This window comes from Salmo salar, chromosome ssa15 (assembly GCF_905237065.1).
Source record: "Salmo salar chromosome ssa15, Ssal_v3.1, whole genome shotgun sequence".
Classification (NCBI taxonomy): Eukaryota; Metazoa; Chordata; class Actinopteri; order Salmoniformes; family Salmonidae; genus Salmo; species Salmo salar.
The window spans coordinates 19,207,437-19,228,240 of NC_059456.1; the positions used below are offsets into that span (position 1 = coordinate 19,207,437).

Genomic DNA, 20,804 nt, shown 5'->3' on the forward strand with positions numbered 1-20,804 from the left:
GAGAAACAGAAACAAACAGAAACAGGGAAACAGTAACAAACAGAAACAGAGAAACAGTAACAAACAGAAACAGAGAAACAGTAACAAACAGAAACAGAGAAACAGTAACAAACAGAAACAGAGAAACAGTAACAAACAGAAACAGAGAAACAGTAACAAACAGAAACAGGGAAACAGTAACAAACAGAAAGAGGGAAACAGTAACAAACAGAAAGAGGGAAACAGTAACAAACAGAAACAGGGAAACAGTAACAAACAGAAACAGAGAAACAGTAACAAACAGAAAGAGGGAAACAGTAACAAACAGAAACAGAGAAACAGTAACAAACAGAAACAGAGAAACAGTAACAAACAGAAACAGGGAAACAGTAACAAACAGAAAGAGGGAAACAGTAACAAACAGAAACAGAGAAACAGAAACAGAGAAACAGGAACAAACAGAAACAGGGAAACAGTAACAAACAGAAACAGGGAAACAGTAACAAACAGAAAGAGGGAAACAGTAACAAACAGAAAGAGGGAAACAGTAACAAACAGAAACAGGGAAACAGTAACAAACAGAAACAGAGAAACAGTAACAAACAGAAACAGAGAAACAGTAACAAACAGAAAGAGGGAAACAGTAACAAACAGAAACAGAGAAACAGTAACAAACAGAAACAGGGAAACAGTAACAAACAGAAACAGAGAAACAGTAACAAACAGAAACAGAGAAACAGTAACAAACAGAAACAGGGAAACAGTAACAAACAGAAACAGAGAAACAGTAACAAACAGAAACAGAGAAACAGTAACAAACAGAAACAGGGAAACAGTAACAAACAGAAACAGAGAAACAGTAACAAACAGAAACAGAGAAACAGTAACAAACAGAAATGTAAAAAAAGAAACAGGGGAATAGTAACAATCAGAAACAGGGAACAGTAACAAACCAACCAGCATCCCTGTGGAACCGTGGACTTGTTGTCCATGCCCCTATGAATTGAGGCTTTTCTGAGGGCAAAACGGGGTGCAACTCAATATTAGGATAGTGTTCCTAATGTTTTGACAACCTTGTGCACCTCATCACTTCAGGCAACTTTTACTACCTTTCCTATTGTATCACGGTTTCTCCGTGAACACTGCAGCCCTTGAGAGAGAGAGTGCGACTTCACATCCATCAGGAGATTAAAGTGAAATGCTGCTGGCTATGTTATGTTCCTTTCTTGAACGTCGTAAGAACCTCTACTGCTACTGTCCTGTATGTTTACACCAGGGCTCTCCAACTCTGTTCCCGGAGAGCTACTGTCCTGTATGTTTACACCAGGGCTCTCCAACTCTGTTCCCGGAGAGCTACTGTCCTGTATGTTTACACCAGGGCTCTCCAACCCTGTTCCTGGAGAGCTACTGTCCTGTAGGTTAACACCAGGGCTCTCCAACCCTGTTCCTGGAGAGCTACTGTCCTGTAGGTTAACACCAGGGCTCTCCAACTCTGTTCCTGGAGAGCTACTGTCCTGTAGGTTAACACCAGGGCTCTCCAGCCCTGTTCCAGGAGAGCTACTGTCCTGTAGGTTAACACCAGGGCTCTCCAGCCCTGTTCCTGGAGAGTTACAGTCCTGTAGGTTTACACCAGGGCTCTCCTACCCTGTTCCTGGAGAGTTACAGTCCTGTAGGTTTACACCAGGGCTCTCCAGCCCTGTTCCTGGAGAACTACCATCCTGTAGGTTTTCACTCTAAACCCAATCTAGCACACCTGATTCTAATAATTAGCTGGTTGATACGTTGAATCAGGTTAATTACGACTGGGAGGTTGGAGTGTAAATCTACCGGAGGGTAGCTCTCAAAGAACAGGGTTGGAGGCTCTGGTGTAAACCTACAGGATTTCCCTCTACCCCTGTATTTCTCTACTTTTTGTCAGTCTATTCCCTCCTCTGTTTTTCGTTGACATTTTTCTTTTCCTTTCTACAGGACGAGAAGAATCAGATGATGACCACCAACGTCTGGCTGAAACAGGTGTTTCAGTACATTCAGTATATATAGTGCATGTGTTTCAGTACATTCAGTATATAGTATGTGTGTGACTGAGGTGTTTCAGTGCATTCAGTATATAGTGCATGTGTGTGACTGAGGTGTTTCAATACATTCAGTATGTGTCATTTTTATTAGGATCCCCATTAGCTAAAGCCGTAACGCTAGCTAATCTTCCTGTGGTCCAACAGCAATTAACAAGACATTACAAACAATTACAAATCAAGACTTCAAACATTCAACAAGTAGGCAATACAGACAATTAAAATACCTGACAGGAAACACATTTAACATTCAGTTGATGCTTTCTATTTCCTGTCCAGTCATATGGTCTATCACATTAGATGTTCTTTCTATTTCCTGTCCAGTCATATGGTCTATCACATTAGATGTTCTTTCTATTTCCTGTCCAGTCATATGGTCTATCACATTAGATGTTCTTTCTGTTTCCTGTCCAGTCATATGGTCTATCACATTAGATGTTCTTTCTATTTCCTGTCCAGTCATATGGTCTATCACATTAGATGTTCTTTTATTTTTTTTCTTGAAGGTGGATTTACGTTTTGCCTGAGAAATATGGATTGGTAAAGAGTTCCATTCAGCTATGGCTCTATATAAAACTGTATATTTAAGGTGATTTGTCCTTGGCTTGGGTTGTCTTAGCTGCCCTGAATTTGTCTGTCTGGTTTGGTGGTTATTCGTGTTGCTAGTAAGTACTAACTTACCTGAAAAATAATGTTTTTTTTTATTTAAAATATAACATTCCTAAAGAAAATCATAAGACTGGATAGTCATTTGTTTTTAACGTGAAGCCATGACAGATTCGAATGCATTTGAATAACATGCACACGAATAGAGCAATGAAGAGCTAATCTGGCAGCCCTGTTTCAAGCCATTTGGAGCTTTTTCTTTGCTGCAGATGACCATATAACTGGACAGTACTCTAAGTGTGATAGGCCCAGGGATTGACCAGATAACTGGACAGTACTCTAAGTATGATAGGACCAGGGATTGAATCACCTGATTCAGTGTGTTAGATGTTACATACTCTGAACATTGTCTTGTAACAGCAATTCCCTTAGCCATCGTCTTCGGGATCGGTGTCCCTTCCACGGGACGGTTGAGCTAATGTAGGCTAATGCGATTAGCGTGAGATGTAAGTAACAAGAACATTTCCCAGGACATAGACATATCTGATATTGGCAGAAAGCTTAAATTAAATTCTTGTTAACCTCTATGGGCTAGGTGGGATGCTACTCAACAGCCAGTGTAATCCCGTGGCGCGTTATTCAAATTCCTCAAAAATGCAAAAACTTCAATTTTTCAAACATATGACAATTTTACACCATTTTAAAGACAAGACTCTTGTTAATCTAACCACACTGTCCGATTTCAAAAAGGCTTTACAACGAAAGCAAAACATTAGATTATGTCAGCAGATTACCCAGCCAGAAATAATCAGACACCCATTTTTCAAGCTAGCATATAATGCCACATAAACCCAAACCACAGCTAAATGTAGCACTAACCTTTGATGATCTTCATCAGATGACAACCCTAGGACATTATGTTATACAATACATGCATGTTTTGTTCAATCAAGTTCATATTTATATCAAAAACCAGCTTTTTACATTAGCATGTGACTAGCATGTGACTAGCATTCCCACCGAACACTGCCGGTGAATTTACTAAATTACTCACGATAAACGTTCACAAAAAGCATAACAATTATTTTAAGAATTATAGATACAGAACTCGTCTATGCACTCGATATGTCCGATTTTAAAATAGCTTTTCGGTGAAAGCACATTTTGCAATATTCTCAGTAGATAGCCCGGCATCACAGGGCTAGCTATTTAGACACCCAGCAAGTTTAGCACTCATCAAAGTCAGATTTACTATAAGAAAAATTTTATTACCTTTGCTGTCTTCATCAGAATGCACTCCCAGGACTTCTACTTCAATAACAAATGTTGGTTTGGTTCAAAATAATCCATAGTTATATCCAAACAGCGGCGTTTTGTTCGTGCGTTCAAGACACTATCCGAAAGGGTAAATAAGGGTGACGAGCATGGCGCAGTTCGTGACAAAAAAATTCTAAATATTCCATTACCGTACTTCGAAGCATGTCAACCGCTGTTTAAAATCAATTTTTATGCCATTTTTCTCATAAAAAAGCGATAATATTCCGACCGGGAATCTGCGTTTAGGTAAACAGACGAAAGAAAATAAAGCATTCGGTCGACTCGGGCATGCACCTAAGCCCATAGTACTCTGATCGGCCACTTGCCAAAAGCGATAATGTGTTTCAGCCAGAGCCTACCTCAATATCGTTCAGCTTTTTCCCGGGCTCTGAGAGCCTATGGGAGCCGTAGGAAGTGTCACGTTATTGCAAAGATCCTCAGTCTTCAATAAAAAGAGCCAAGATGAAAGACAATTTGTCAGACAGGCCACTTCCTGCATGGAATCTTCTCAGGTTTTGGCCTGCCATATGAGTTCTGTTATACTCACAGACACCATTCAAACAGTTTTAGAAACTTTAGGGTGTTTTCTATCCAAAGCCAATAATTATATGCATATTCTAGTTACTGGGCAGGAGTAGTAACCAGATTAAATCGGGTACGTTTTTTATCCGGCCGTGTCAATACTGCCCCCTAGCCCTAACAGGTTAAACTGCACTGCCCAATTTACAGTAGCTATTACAGTGAAAGAATACCATGCTATTGTTTGAGGAGAGTGCACAATTTTGAACATGAAAAGTTATTAATAAACAAATTAGGCACCTTTGGAAAGTCTTGATACAACATTTTGAACAGAAATGCAATGGTTAATTGGATCAGTCTAAAACTTTGCACATACACTGCTGCCATCTAGTGGCCAAATATAAATTGCACCTGGGCTGGAATAATACATTATGGCCTTTCTCTTGCATTTCAAAGATGATGGTACAAAAAAATACAAATTAACGGTTGTTTTTTTTCTTAGTATTATCTTTTACCAGATCTATTGTGTTATATTCTACTACATTCCTTTCACATTTCCACAAACGTTAAAGTGTTTCCTTTCAAATGGTACCAAGGATATGCATATCCTTACTTCAGGGCCTGAGCTACAGGCAGTTAGATGTGGGTATGTCTTTTTAGGCGAAAATTGAAAAAAAGGGCAGATCATTAAGAGATTTTAATAACAATATTTTCTATGTGTTCTGACCATGATAAAACTGTATGACACCTAGTAGTTTGCTTTTTTCACTTGCTCTACATACGGTCTTTTCATTGACAAATTCAATTGGGGATCATCAGCAAGCATATATCTTGAAACAAATACAATACATTCAGTTTTAGAAATGTTCAACACCAATTTGTTCACATCAACCCACTCAGACACCATTCTTAGTTCACTGCTCAGTACATCTGTTAGCTCATTACATTCTGATGCTGCACTATACATTGTAGAGTCATCAGCATACATGAACACTCTTGCTTTACGGAAGGTACATTTTTTTATTTTTTTATTTATCCATTATTTTACCAGGTAAGTTGACTGAGAACATGTTCTCATTTGCAGCAACAACCTGGGGAACAGTTACAGGGGAGGGGAGGGGGATGAATGAGCCAATTGGAAACTGGGGATTATTAGGTGACCATGATGGTTTTGAGGGCCAGATTGGGAATTTAGCCAGGACACCGGGGTTAACTCCCCTACTCTTACGATAAGTGACATGGGATCTTTAATGACCTCAGAGAGTCAGGACACCCATTTAACGTCCCACCCGAAAGACTGCACCCTACACAGGGTAATGTCCCCAATCACTGCCCTGGGGCATTGGTATATTTTTATTTTAGACCAGAGGAAAGAGTGCCTCCTACTGGCCCTCCAACACCACTTCCAGCAGCATCTGGTCTCCCATCCAGGGACTGATCAGGACCAACTCTGCTTAGCTTCAGAAGCAAGCCAGTAGTAGGATACAGGGTGGTATGCTGCTGAAATCATTAGTAAAGATAGAGAAGTGGGCCTAGGCAACTTCCTTGAGGAACACCACAGTGATTATCTTTACTGTTTGAAAAGCTACCATTAAATAACACTTTTTGCCTTCTCCTTGATAGATAGCTTCCATCCAGGATAGAGCTGAAGACTTAAAACCATAACATTTGAGTTTACCTAGTAACAGTTCATGATCAATTACATCAAAAGCAGCACTGAAATCTAGCAACACTGCACCAATTAACTTCCTGTCATCCACACTCTTTAACCAATCATCTGTCATTTGTGCTAAGGCCGTACTCGTAGAATGTCCTTCTTTGTATGCATGCTGGAAACCCGTTATCAGACCATTACATGAGAAATAATCCTTGATTTGTACAGATACCATTTTTTCCAATAATTTACTTAACACAGGCAGCACGCTTATAGCTATTAGGACCAGTGAATGCAGATGTTTTATCCTTAGGTAGTGGAAAACCCTTTGACTCTTTCCAGACTTCTGGGCACACCCCATACATCAAGCACTTATTAAAAATATGAGCGATTGGGGTAGATATTTAGTTAGCTGTAACTCTAAACAATTTGGTGTCTAGATTATCTGTACCAGGTGCCTTGTCATCTGAAAGAGACAACAGAATCCTTTCTACCTCTTCCCTTTCTACTTGATGAAATTCAAACATGCATTGCCTGTCCTTCATGATACAATCTTTTATAAGAGTATATGACATGGAGCCATCATTGGAATCATAGCATTCCTCAAGTTGTCCACTTTGCCTGTAAAATATTCATTAAAGTAGTTTGCAATGTCATGTGGTTTTGTAATAAATATACCCTCTGATTCTACAAAAGAGGCAGACATGTTTGAATTCCTACCCATAATAGTGTTCAACGTTCTCCACAGCTTTTTCCCATCACCCTTTACTTCATCAATTTTGTGCTGATAGAATCCCGTCTTCTTTCCTTTGTTTAGCTTGGTCACAATATTTCTTAATTTACAATAACTTTGCTTATCAATCAGAGTGCCAGATTTATCTGCTACTTTTTTGGCATTATAACGGTGAATCATAAAATGTCTCAGCTCATCATCAATCCATGGGGCACCATTTGACCTCACAGTGCATTTTCTTAAAGGGGCATGCTTATCAGCTATACTCATGTATAATTTCATAAATAAACTTAGTGGCATTTCAGGATCATCCTTAAAACACACTTCTAACCATTGCACATTCTTAATCTCATCCACAAATGAGTCCTGATTGAACCCTCTGTAGGGCCTGCGGTAGATTACGTTAGGGCCAGACTTTGGTATTCTAGTTTTCCTAGTGGGTGAGTCCTGATTGAACCCTCTGTAGGGCCTGCGGTAGATTACGTTAGGGCCAGCCTTTGGTATTCTAGTTTTCCTAGTGGGTGAGTCCTGATTGAACCCTCTGTAGGGCCTGCGGTAGATTACGTTAGGGCCAGCCTTTGGTATTCTAGTTTTCCTAGTGGGTGAGTCCTGATTGAACCCTCTGTAGGGCCTGCGGTAGATTACGTTAGGGCCAGCCTTTGGTATTTTAGTTTTCCTAGTGGGTGAGTCCTGATTGAACCCTCTGTAGGGCCTGCGGTAGATTACGTTAGGGCCAGCCTTTGGTATTCTAGTTTTCCTAGTGGGTGAGTCCTGATTGAACCCTCTGTAGGGCCTGCGGTAGATTACGTTAGGGCCAGCCTTTGGTATTTTAGTTTTCCTAGTGAGTGCAACCAAGTTATGTAACCTAGTGCCACTGAACGATACAAATTGATGATGTGATACTGGACCTATTAGTGAACGTTCTGGTTGGTCAAAACTTGGGTCAGGTTACATACATTGGCAATAGAAATACGTTTATTTCTCATTGGACAGTTGGTGTTAAAAAAAATCTATATTCATATCTCCCCCTAAATATATTTCCCTATTTTCATCAGATACCTTATCCAACATTTAGCATATTACATCAAGATATATGACATCAGCACTAGGTGGGCTGTAGCAGCATCCCACTACTAGGTTTTAAACGTGGTCAATGCACCTGTACCCATAGCGCCTCTAATCCATTCAACATTAAGTCCTTACGTTGTTTTGCTGGAATATGAATCTGGATGTAAACTGCAACTCCAACCCCCATATCTATTTCTGTCCCTCCTGAACAAATTGTGTCCATGTATAGAGATCTCAGCATCCTCAAATGAAGAGTCCAAGTGAGTCTCTGATATTGCCAATACATGAATATTGTTTGACTGCACTAGACAGCATATTTCATGAACTTTGTTCCTTATACTGCATATATTTTAAGAGAGTAATGAACAGACCTTTCTTTGGTATATTTATAGTATTTACATGTCCAAACATGAATCAGTAGATGGAGTCTGAGAGAGAGATACTCAGTTAGTGTGTGTGTGTGTGTGTGTGTGTGTGTGTGTGTGTGTGTGTGTGTGTGTGTGTGTGTGTGTGGCTGGAATTACTTGTGTCTGTCGCTCCTCCTAAATCCTTGGGAGGTAGAGTGAACAATCAGTTTGTCATACCTCAGATATGCTATGTCACCTCGTTCTCTTGCAGCCTTCATAGCTCTTATTAGTTCCTTTCTTCTTTGACTGCATCTGAGACATCCTCATTGATGAAGATGAAGGACCCATTAACCTTTCTGGTGCAGGCGTTCGCTAGCGACCCATCTCAACAACATCCGGTGAAATTGCAGAGCGCCAAATTCAAAATACAGAAATAGTCATAATTAACATTCATAAAAAATACAAGCGTTATACATCGGCTTAAAGATTAACTTCTTGTTAATCCAGCCGCTTTGTCAGATTTCAAAAAGGCTTTACGGCGAAAGTATACCATGCGATTATCTGAGGACAGCGCCCAGCTTACAAAAGCATACAAACAAGTAAAGGAATGACAAAAGTCAGAAATAGCGATAAAATGAATCACTTACCTTTGAAGATCTTCATCTGGTTGCAGTCACAAGAGTCCCAGCTACACAATAAATGTTTGTTTTGTTCGATAAAGTCCCTCTTTATATACCAAAAACTCTGTTTTGTTGGCGCGTTTTGTTCAGTAATCCACTGGCTCAAAGGCGGTCAAAACATGCAAATGAATACATCCTAATAGTACCGGTAAAGTTCGTTGAAACATGTCAAACGATGTTTAAAATTAATCCTCAGGTTGTCAATTGTCTAAATAATTGATAATATTTCAACCGGACAATAGCGTCTTCAATAGATAGGAAAAACAACGAAGGGCGCGCACTTGGTCAAGCACGCAAACCAGCACAGAAAGGACTAATTCTTCTTCATTTTTCAGAAAACAAGCCTGAAACAATATCTAAAGACTGTTGACATCTAGTGGAAGCCATAGGAACTGCAATCTGGGTCCTAACCCATTAGATACTCTATAGGCATTCAATTGAAAATACCCATATAAAAAAAATCCCACTTCCTGGATGGATTTCCCTCAGGTTTTTTCTTGCCATATCAGTTCTGTTATAGTCACAGACATTATGTTAACAGTTTTGGAAACGTTAGAGTGTTTCCTATCCAAATCTACTAATTATATGCATTTTCTAGCTTCTGGGCCTGAGTAACAGGCAGTTTACATTGGGCATGCTTCTCATCCAGATGTCAAAATACTGCCCCCAAGCCACAAGAAGTTTTAAGGTGTTTGGCTTTTTCAAGGACTGCAAGCTTATCCTTGAACCTGAGGAATGTCACTACAATTGTCCTGGGTCTGGTTCCGTTGGCACCACCACTGGCAGCACCAGTGCCCCCTGGTTTCCCAGACTGGTGAGCACGTTCCAGCTCAACCTGTTGATCCAACTGTAGCTCCTCAAAAAACAGCTTTTGAAACTTTGTCGTCTGATTCAGCCCATGTCTCACTCCTGGATACCATCTATTACAAGATGATTTCTCCTGGATTGTCCATCCAGGTAATCAGCCTTCCCAGACATGTTCTGGAGGCCCTCCCTGACTGTGGTGATTTCATTTCGCGTAGAGGAACAGTTTCTGGGAAGTGTATCCTGTGTGGTCTTCAATACATCCACATCCTTCTGTGTGAACTGAAGGCTTGTTTTAATGTCTTGTACATCTTTAGTCAGGTCGTCCAGCCGTTTGTTGGTAGACTCCATGATCATTTTTGTATGAAGCTTTTAAAGTTATTTTCCCGCTGAAGTATAATTTTCTCATAGAAAACGTTCTGCTTCTCCAAGAGCTCACCTACCTGCCCAGCAGAAATGTGATCCTCGTCATGAAAGTACTAATAGTAGGACGAGCCTGCTATTCACTCCGTGAAATGAGAGACGCTGGCAGTAGAGAACTCTGGAAATCGGTAGTCCTAAAACCGAGATAAATAGAAGTGCGGCCCTAGCCACAAATGGCTAACCAGTTAGAGTGCTTGGTATCCAGCAATAGTAGACCAGGTTGCCTAGCTTGATATCTAGCAGCTAGGCTAGCTGCTTAGCCAATGTAGTACCACCTTGTTTGAGCAAGGATCCCGGGACATATATCAGCGGTCCCAGCGTTAACGCTAACTGCATCCCAGGATCCAGATATGAATAGGAAAACTATTGTAAACTTTTATTATCTAACTAGGTAGTTTATTGTTAAAGTAAAATAAACTGAGTCTCTAGTCTTATACTGTGTGTGTTGATTTCAGGGTTTTGCCTAGAGGAAAACCTGCATATATATATATATATATATATATCTTGTGTGTGACTGAGGTGTTTTCAGTATGAATTACGGTAATTAGTTTGTTTAAGGATTAATAGGCTCTTTCTGATTAGACCTCAGGACCTGAACAACCTCTCATCTCCTTGTGTATGTTCTCCTCTTAGGAGTGGAATGACTACAAGCTACGCTGGACTCCTTCTGACTATGACAACGTCACATCCATCAGAGTCCCGTCAGAACTCATCTGGGTCCCAGACATCGTCCTCTACAACAAGTGAGTGACAGCAAAACTTTGTATGTCCGAAATTGTTGTCATTAACGTAAATGTAAAGTAGAGTTCAGGAGATTCCACTTCTAGGTCTATTTCAATGGTTAAATGTCGCCATCTACTAGGTTCCTGAATCCTAAGCTTAACATCATAAACGGTTAACATTTTAGACATTTAGCAGATGCCCTTATCCAGAGGAATTAGGGTTAAGTGCCTTGCTCAAGGGCACATCAACAGATTCTTCAACTAGTTGGCTCATGGATTCAAACCAACGACCTTTCAGTTACTGGCCCAATGCTCTAAACCGCTAGGCTACCGTTTCTCAAAAGTAATTTCCCGCTACAATGAACTGACAACTGTGATCCCATCTACATGTTATGGAGCATGCCAACACTGAGGATTTCATAGATGACATGAGTCAATGTACCTGTTTCTGTTAGCGTGTTAATGATTAAACAGCAGCTGTAGGCCTACTCTTGATAAAGTTCTGATCTTAAACAGCCATCCCCTCCCCAGTAGTACACTGCCATGTTATCCTCCTCCTAGCCCTCCCCAGTAGTACACTGCCATGTTATCCTGATACTAGCCCTCCCCAGTGATATACTGCCATGTTATCCTCATCCTAGCCCTCCCCAGTGATATACTGCCATGTTATCCTGATACTAGCCCTCCCCAGTGATATACTGCCATGTTATCCTGATCCTAGCCCTCCCCAGTGATATACTGCCATGTTATCCTCCTCCTAGCCCTCCCCAGTAGTACACTGCCATGTTATCCTGATACTAGCCCTCCCCAGTGATATACTGCCATGTTATCCTCCTCCTAGCCCTCCCCAGTAATATACTGCCATGTTATCCTCCTCCTTGCCATCTCCAGTAATATACTTCCATGTTATCCTCCTCCTAGCCCTCCCCAGTGATATACTGCCATGTTACCTGATCCTAGCCATCCCCAGTAATATACTGCCATGTTATCCTCCTCCTAGCCATCTCCAGTAATATACTTCCATGTTATCCTCCTCCTAGCCATCCCCAGTAATGTACTTCCATGTTATCCTCCTCCTAGCCATCTCCAGTAATATACTTCCATGTTATCCTCCTCCTAGCCCTCCCCAGTAATATACTGCCATGCTATCCTGATCCTAGCCATCCCCAGTGATATACTGCCATGTTATCCTGATCCTAGCCCTCCCCAGTGATATACTGCCATGTTATCCTCCTCCTAGCCCTCCCCAGTGATATACTGCCATGTTATCCTGATCCTAGCCCTCCCCAGTGATATACTGCCATGTTATCCTGATCCTAGCCCTCCCCAGTGATATACTGCCATGTTACCTGATCCTAGCCATCCACAGTGATATACTGCCATGTTATCCTCCTCCTAGCCCTCCCCAGTGATATACTGACATGTTACCTGATCCTAGCCATCCCCAGTAATATACTGCCATGTTATCCTCCTCCTAGCCATCTCCAGTAATATACTTCCATGTTATCCTCCTCCTAGCCCTCTCCAGTGATATACTGCCATGTTATCCTGATACTAGCCCTCCCCAGTGATATACTGCCATGTTATCCTCCTCCTAGCCCTCCTAATACTTTTCTCCTCATCTAAATGTATTCAACTTTCACGGCTGAATCTTTCAGATTAAACTCCTAGTATTTAATGACTGGGTTTCACCTCATCAAGCTCTTCCATATGATCACTATCAGTGAGTGAAATTAAAAAGGTGTGTGTGTGCGCGAGCGCGTGAGAGATTTGAGGAAGATGTAATGATAGACTTATATCTCTAGCTACAGCTATTAGCAGCGCGTATTAAAGCCATGATCAGGGATCTGTACCTCTTCAGAGGAGGAGATAAATTACAGACTGCAATAGAGGAGATAAGTTCTGGAGCTTGTTCCTGGAGGATCATAAGTCTCTACCAAAACAATGGCTCTGAGTCATGTGTGTTTTTGTGTGTAGATAAACAAGTTGTGAAGCGCTGATAAGGTTCCTGTCATATCGAAATGTCAAATCCCAGCTAGCACATAACCTTCTGAGAACCATATGTTTCTTAGAGCTTGGTGAGAGTGTGGTTGTCCTATGGTCATTTTACATACAACGTTCCGACAACGTTCTGGGAATGGTACAGGATAGTTGCTTGGCTTTGGAACATTCTCAGCACATTTAAGGAACTTGACAATATAACGTTATTTTGTAGGTATTTCATTACCTTAACAGAACGTTTCTTAAATGTTCAATTTAACATTTCATTTCAATTTTGGTAATATTCTAGGAACGTTCTCCAACTGGTTAGGAATGGGAATGTTCGGGTCCCGCTAGCGGGACAACTTACGGTGAAACTGGAGGGCGTGTAATTCAAATAAATAATAATAAACATTATGGATTTATACATTTATGTACATATAAGTGTCTTATATCGGATGGAAGCTTAAATTCTTATTAATCTAATTGCACTGTCCGATTTACAGTAGCTATTACAGCGAAAACATGCCATGCGGTTGTTTGAAGACAGCGCCCTACATTAAAAAAAAATCCATCGCTACAGGTTTCATACATTCACAAATAACGATGAAATATTCACTTACTTTTTAAAAGTCTTCCTCTGATTTGTCATCCAAAGGGTCCCAGCTAAAACATGTAGTGTTGTTTTGTTAGATGAAATCCTTCTTCATATCCCAAGAAGTCACTTTAGTTGGCGCCATCGATTTGAGTAATCCACTCGTTCAATATGCAGAGAAAGGAATCCGAAAATCTACCCTTAAACTTTGTTTCAACAAGTCAAAATAGATTTCTATTTACTCCTCAGATACCCTAAAATGTAATAAAACTATAATATTTCTTATGGAAAGAAGTATGTTCAATAGGAAACCGATTTTAGCAGGTGTGTAATGTCTTCATGTCGCGTGCAAACACGAATTTCCAAGACTGTGTCCCTCTACTAAAACGTATATTTCTTATTTGTTTTTGAAGTTACACGCCTGAAACCTTGAACATAGACTGCTGACACTCTGTGGAAGCCATAGGAATTGCATCCAGAGAGCTATATGACCTTACTCTTGCATTTCTAAGAGGATGGTCTCTCCAAAAAAATATATATTCCAGTTGGTTTTTCTTTGGATTTTCTCCTACCATATCTATTGTGTTATATTCTCCTACGTTATTTGAACATTTCTACAAACTTCAAAGTGTTTTCTTTCCAATGGTATCAAGTATATGCATATCCTGGCTTCAGGGCCTGAGCTACAGGAAGTTTACTTTGGGCAAGTCATTCAGACAGGAAGTGGAGAAAAAAAGGGGCCTAGCCCTAAGAACGTTTTAAGAACGTTAAGAAACAACATACTTCTGTGGGAATATTATTACTTCAGCATAAAGTTTCTTACAGGGTTCCTTATGGTTCTATTTAAAGTCATGTTCTCAAATTGATCTGAGAACATTAAGAACACTTTAGTAATGTTCAGAGAATGTTCTAAGAACGTTATTTAAAACATACATTTCATTCTCAGCATCAATAAAACTCTACCTCTATCTTGTTAAATGTGTTCAGGTGTGTTGGCTGAGTCCACTACTTGGCCACACCTGATCTTAATGAGTGCTTGTTTCCTTTGAAATGGGGTCTGTTTGAATAGACTAAAATTAACAGCATCGTATGAGCTTAAAATAAGCATGGCATGCTAGCTTCATCCTGGTGGTGCAGTGGACTAATTCCATGAATAGAGAACAGAGGATCATATGTTCCATTCTCACTGATGTGCCACAAATAAAAAAGTGCCACATGATTAATGCCAAAGTAACCTTTACATAACCGATCATTTCCGTTCTCAGAACGTTAATAAAACCTCTCAGGAAACCTTTCAGGGAACCAGAGTAAAATGTTCTCAGAACCTCCCTGGAACCATAGTAAAATGTTCTCAGAACCTCCCTGCAACCTAAAAATGTACTTTCCCTGAACAGGTGAAATTTTCACTTCTGCTCTCAAAACGTTAAAAAGACTCAGTTTTATCGGTCAGAAAATGTATGGCTTCATTCCCAGAACCAATGAGAAACCTGTCACGTCCTGACCAGCAGAGGGCGTAATTGTGTTAGTCTTGGTCAGGATGTGGCAGGGGGTTTGTGTTTGTTAAATGTTGTGTGGGTGATTGGACTCCCAATTGAAGGCAGGTGTGTTGAGTTGCCTTTGATTGGGAGTCCTATATAGGAGTGTGTGGTTTTCTTTGGGGTTGTGGGTAGTTGTCCTTGCACTGCGTTGTATGTGCCTGCAAGACTGTTGCTGTCGTCTTTATTGTTTTTGTCCAGTGGATACTTTACTCCTTTTTTTTTAATTAAAAAACATGAGTATCCACATACCTGCTGCGCCTTGGTCCATTCTTGACGACGGTTGTTACAAAACCAAAAACGTATGTATCACAACTTCCGCCGAAGTTGGTGCCTCTCCTTGTTCGGGCGGTGTTCGGCGGTCATCGTCACCGGCTTTCTAGCTGCCACCGATCCATGTTTCTTTATCCATTTGTTATGTCTTGATTGTTCACACCTGTTTCCCATTTCGTTATGATTACTTCCCTATTTAAACCCTCTGGTCATCATGATGTTTTGTGCGTTATTGTTTTACTGTTGGTCGTGTTCGTTGTGTGTATCGTTATTGTTTTATCCCTGCGTGAATTTTGTATGATGAGCTTTTTTCTAGAGTAAAGACGTATGTTTTACTCAGTTCGCTGGTTTCCTGCGATTGACTCTATTTCTCATCTCCTATACACGGACACTGACAGTATGCTCCCACAACTTCCAAATATGCTAGCTGGGAAGTGGCCTTAACAATATCTTGAGGGAGATAAATTAGCAAAAACTGGACTATTTACCAGATTGACAGAGTTATGTATTGGCTAACCCTGATAGTTTCAAAAATAATCAAAAAAATATTTTTTCATGGTTTGATTATTAATGTAACGTCTACAATAATTCACAATGTTTAACACTGTACTATACAACCATATAACTTTGTACAACAGGTTGGTCCAAACAAGTATTGTAATTGGTTGAGAAGCATGCAATATATATATATATATACTGCTCAAAAAAATTAAAGGAACACTTAAACAACACATCCTAGATCTGAATGAAAGAAATAATCTTATTAAATACTTGTTTCTTTACATAGTTGAATGTGCTGACAACAAAATCACACAAAAATAATCAATGGAAATCCAATTTATCAACCCATGGAGGTCTGGATTTGGAGTCCCACTCAAAATTAAAGTGGAAAACCACACTACAGGCTGATCCAACTTTGATGTAATGTCCTTAAAACAAGTCAAAATGAGGCTCAGTAGTGTGTGTGGCCTCCACGTGCCTGTATGACCTCCCTACAACACCTGGGCATGCTCCTGATGAGGTGGCGGATGGTCTCCAGAGGGATCTCCTCCCAGACCTGGACTAAAGCATCCGCCAACTCCTGGACAGTTTGTGGTGCAACGTGGCGTTGGTGGATGGAGCGAGACATGATGTCCCAGATGTGCTCAATTGGATTCAGGTCTGGGGAACGGGCGGGCCAGTCCATAGCATCAATGCCTTCCTCTTGCAGGAACTGCTGACACACTCCAGCCACATGAGGTCTAGCATTGTCTTGCATTAGGAGGAACCCAGGGCCAACCGCATCAGCATATGATCTCACAAGGGGTCTGAGGATCTCATCTCGGTACCTAATGGCAGTCAGGCTACCTCTGGCGAGCACATGGAGGGCTGTGCGGCCCCCCAAAGAAATGCCACCCCACACCATGACTGACCCACCACCAAACCGGTCATGCTGGAGGATGTTGCAGGCAGCAGAATGTTCTCCACAGCATCTCCAGACTCTGTCACGTCTGTCACATGTGCTCAGTGTGAACCTGCTTTCATCTGTGAAGATCACAGGGCGCCAGTGGCGAATTTGCCAATCTTGGTGTTCTCTGGCAAATGCCAAACGTCCTGCACGGTGTTGGGCTGTAAGCACAACCCCCACCTGTGGACGTCGGGCCCTCATACCACCCTCATGGAGTCTGTTTCTGACCGTTTGAGCAGACACATGCACATTTGTGGCCTGCTGGAGGTCATTTTGCAGGGCTCTGGCAGTGCTTCTCCTGCTCCTCCTTGCACAAAGGTGGAGGTAGCGGTCCTGCTGCTGGGTTGTTGCCCTCCTACGGCCTCCTCCACGTCTCCTGATGTACAGGCCTGTCTCCTGGTAGCGCCTCCATGCTCTGGACACTACGCTGACAGACACAGCAAACCTTCTTGCCACAGCTCGCATTGATGTGCCATCCTGGATGAGCTGCACTACCTGAGCCACTTGTGTGGGTTGTAGACTCCGTCTCATGCTACCACTAGAGTGAAAGCACCGCCAGCATTCAAAAGTGACCAAAACATCAGCCAGGAAGCATAGGAACTGAGAAGTGGTCTGTGGTCCCCACCTGCAGAACCACTCCTTTATTGGGGGTGTCTTGCAAATTGCCTATAATTTCCACCTGTTGTCTATTCCATTTGCACAACAGCATGTGAAATGTATTGTCAATCAGAGTTGCTTCCTAAGTGGACAGTTTGATTTCACAGAAGTGTGATTGACTTAGAGTTACATTGTGTTGTTTAAGTGTTCCCTTTATTTTTTTGAGCAGTGTATATATATATATATATATATATATACAGTGGGGAGAACAAGTATTTGATACACTGCCGATTTTGCAGGTTTTCCTACTTACAAAGCGTGTAGAGGTCTGTAATTTTTATCATAGGTACACTTCAACTGTGAGAGACGGAATCTAAAACAAAAATCCAGAAATTGACATTGTATGATTTTTAAGTAATTAATTTGCATTTTATTGCATGACATAAGTATTTGATCACCTACCAACCAGTAAGAATTCCGGCTCTCACAGACCTGTTAGTTTTTCTTTAAGAAGCCCTCCTGTTCTCCACTCATTACCTGTATTAACTGCACCTGTTTGAACTCGTTACCTGTATAAAAGACCTGTCAACACACTCAATCAAACAGACTCCAACCTCTCCACAATGGCCAAGACCAGAGAGCTGTGTAAGGACATCAGGGATAAAATTGTAGACCTGCACAAGGCTGGGATGGGCTACAGGATAATAGGCAAGCAGCTTGGTGAGAAGGCAACAACTGTTGGCGCAATTATTAGAAAATGGAAGAAGTTCAAGATGACTGTCAATCACCCTCGGTCTGGGGCTCCATGCAAGATCTCACCTCGTGGGGCATCAATGATCATGAGGAAGGTGAGGGATCAGCCCAGAACTACACGGCAGGACCTGGTCAATGACCTGAAGAGAGCTGGGACCACAGTCTCAAAGAAAACGATTAGTAACACACTACGCCGTCATGGATTAAAATCCTGCAGCGAACGCAAGGTCCCCTGCTCAAGCCAGCGCATGTCAAGGCCCATCTGAAGTTTGCCAATGACCATGTGGATGATCCAGAGGAGGAATGGGAGAAGGTCATGTGGTCTGATGAGACAAAAATAGAGCTTTTTGGTCTAAACTCCACTCGCCGTGTTTGGAGTAAGAAGAAGGATGAGTACAACCCCAAGAACACCATCCCAACCGTGAACCATGGAGGTGGAAACATCATTATTTGGGGATGCTTTTCTGCAAAGGGGACAGGACGACTGCACCGTATTGAGGGGAGGATGGATGGGGCCATGTATCGCGAGATCTTGGCCAACAACCTCCTTCCATCAGTAAGAGCATTGAAGATGGGTCGTGGCTGGGTCTTCCAGCATGACAACGACCTGAAACACACAGCCAGGGCAACTAAGGAGTGGCTCCGTAAGAAGCATATCAAGGTCCTGGAGTGGCCTAGCCAGTCTCCAGACCTGAACCCAATAGAAAATCTTTGGAGGGAGCTGAAAGTCCATATTGCCCAGCGACAGCCCCGAAACCTGAAGGATCTGGAGAAGGTCTGTATGGAGGAGTGGGCCAAAATCCCTGCTGCAGTGTGTGCAAACCTGGTCAAGAACTACAGGAAATGTATAATCTCTGTAATTGCAAACAAAGGTTTCAAAGTTCTGCTTTTCTGATGTATCAAATACTTAAGTCATGCAATAAAATGCAAATTAATTATTTAAAAATCATATAATGTGATTTTCTGGATTTTTGTTTTAGATTCCGTCTCTCACAGTAGAAGTGTACCTATGATAAAAATTACAGACCTCTACATGCTTTTTAAGTAGGAAAACCTGCAAAATCGGCATTGTATCAAATACTTGTTCTCCCCACTGTGTATATACACAGTTGAAGTCGGATGTTTACATACACCTTAGCCAAGTACATTTAAACTTAGTTTTTCACAATTCCTGACATTTAATCCTAGTAAAAATGCCCTGTCTTAGGTTAGTTAGGATCACCACTTTATTTTAAGAATGTGAAATGTCAGAATAATAGTAGAGAGAATGATTTATTTCAGCGTTTATTTATTTCATCACATTCCCAGTGGGTCAGAAGTTTACATACACTCAATTAGTATTTGGTAGCATTGCCTTTAAATTGTTTAACTTGGGTCAAACATTTTGGGTAGCCTTCCACAAGCTTCCCACAATAAGTTGGGTGAATTTTGTCCCATTCCTCCTGACATAGCTGGTGTAACTGAGAAAGGTTTTTAGGCTTCCTTGCTCGCACATGCTTTTTCAGTTCTGTGATTGAGGTCAGGGCTTTGTGATGGCCAGTCCAATTCCTTGACTTTGTTGTCCTTAAGCCATTTTGCCACAACTTTGGAAGTATGCTTGGGGTCATTGTCCATTTGGAAGACCCATTTGCGACCAAGCTTTAACTTCCTGACTGATGTCTTGAGATGTTGCTTCAATATCCATAAAATTGTCCTACCTCATGATGCCATCTATTTTGTGAAGTGCACCAGTCCCTCCTGCTGCAAAGCACCCCCACAACATGATGCTGCCACCCCCGTGCTTCACAGTTGGGATGGTGTTCTTCGGCTTGCAAGCATCCCCCTTTTTCCTCCAAACATAACGATGGTCATTATGGCCAAACAGTTCTATTTTTGTTTCATCAGACCAGAGGACATTTCTCCAAAAAGTACGATCTTTGTCCCCAAGTTGCAAACCGTAGTCTGGCTTTTTTATAGTGGTTTTGGAGCAGTAGCTTCTTCCTTGCTGAGCAGCCTTTCAGGTTATGTTGATATAGGACTCGTTTTACTGTGGATATAGATACTTTTGTACCTGTTTCCTCCAGCATCTTCACAAGGTCCTTTGCTGTTGTTCTGGGATTGATTTGCACTTTTCACACCAAAGTACGTTCATCTCTAGGAGACAGAACACGTCTCTTTCCTGAGCGGTATGACGGCTACGTGGTACCATGGTGTTAATACTTGTGTACCATTGTTTGTACAGATGAACGAGGTACCTTCAGGTGTTTGGAAATTTCTCCCAAGGATGAACCAGACTTTTGGAGGTCTACAATTATTTTTCTGAGGTCTTGGCTGATTTCTTTAGATTTTTCCATGATGTCAAGCAAAGAGGCACTGAGTTTGAAGGTAGGCCTTGAAATACATCCACAGGTACACCTCCAATTGACTCAAATGATGTCAATTAGCCCATCAGAAACTTCTGAAGCCAGGAAATAATTTTCTGGAACTTTCCAAGCTGTTTAAAGGCACAGTCAACTTAGTGTACGTAAACTTCTGACCCACTGGAATTGTGATCGGTCTGTAAACAATTGTTGGAAAAATTACTTGTGTCAATCACAAAGTAGAAAGTAGAAAGTTGTCCTAACCGACTTGCCAAAACTATAGTTTATTAACAAGATATTTGTGGAGTAGTTGAAAAACGAGTTTTAATGACTCCAACATAAGTGTATGTAAATTCCGACT

The 20,804-nt window shown here is 41.3% G+C and overlaps 1 protein-coding gene across 2 annotated transcripts in view; it reads left to right on the forward strand.

The window, feature by feature from the left end:
- The window catches only part of LOC106571024 (neuronal acetylcholine receptor subunit alpha-2), a 61,642-nt gene that overhangs the window by 13,064 nt on the left and 27,774 nt on the right, over positions 1-20,804 (forward strand). For both annotated transcript variants that reach the window (XM_045695526.1, XM_045695527.1), the window contains exons 3-4: positions 1,948-1,992; positions 10,836-10,945. In XM_045695526.1, the coding sequence (XP_045551482.1) occupies positions 1,948-1,992; positions 10,836-10,945 (155 nt within the window). The remainder of the gene's footprint in view (positions 1-1,947; positions 1,993-10,835; positions 10,946-20,804) is intronic.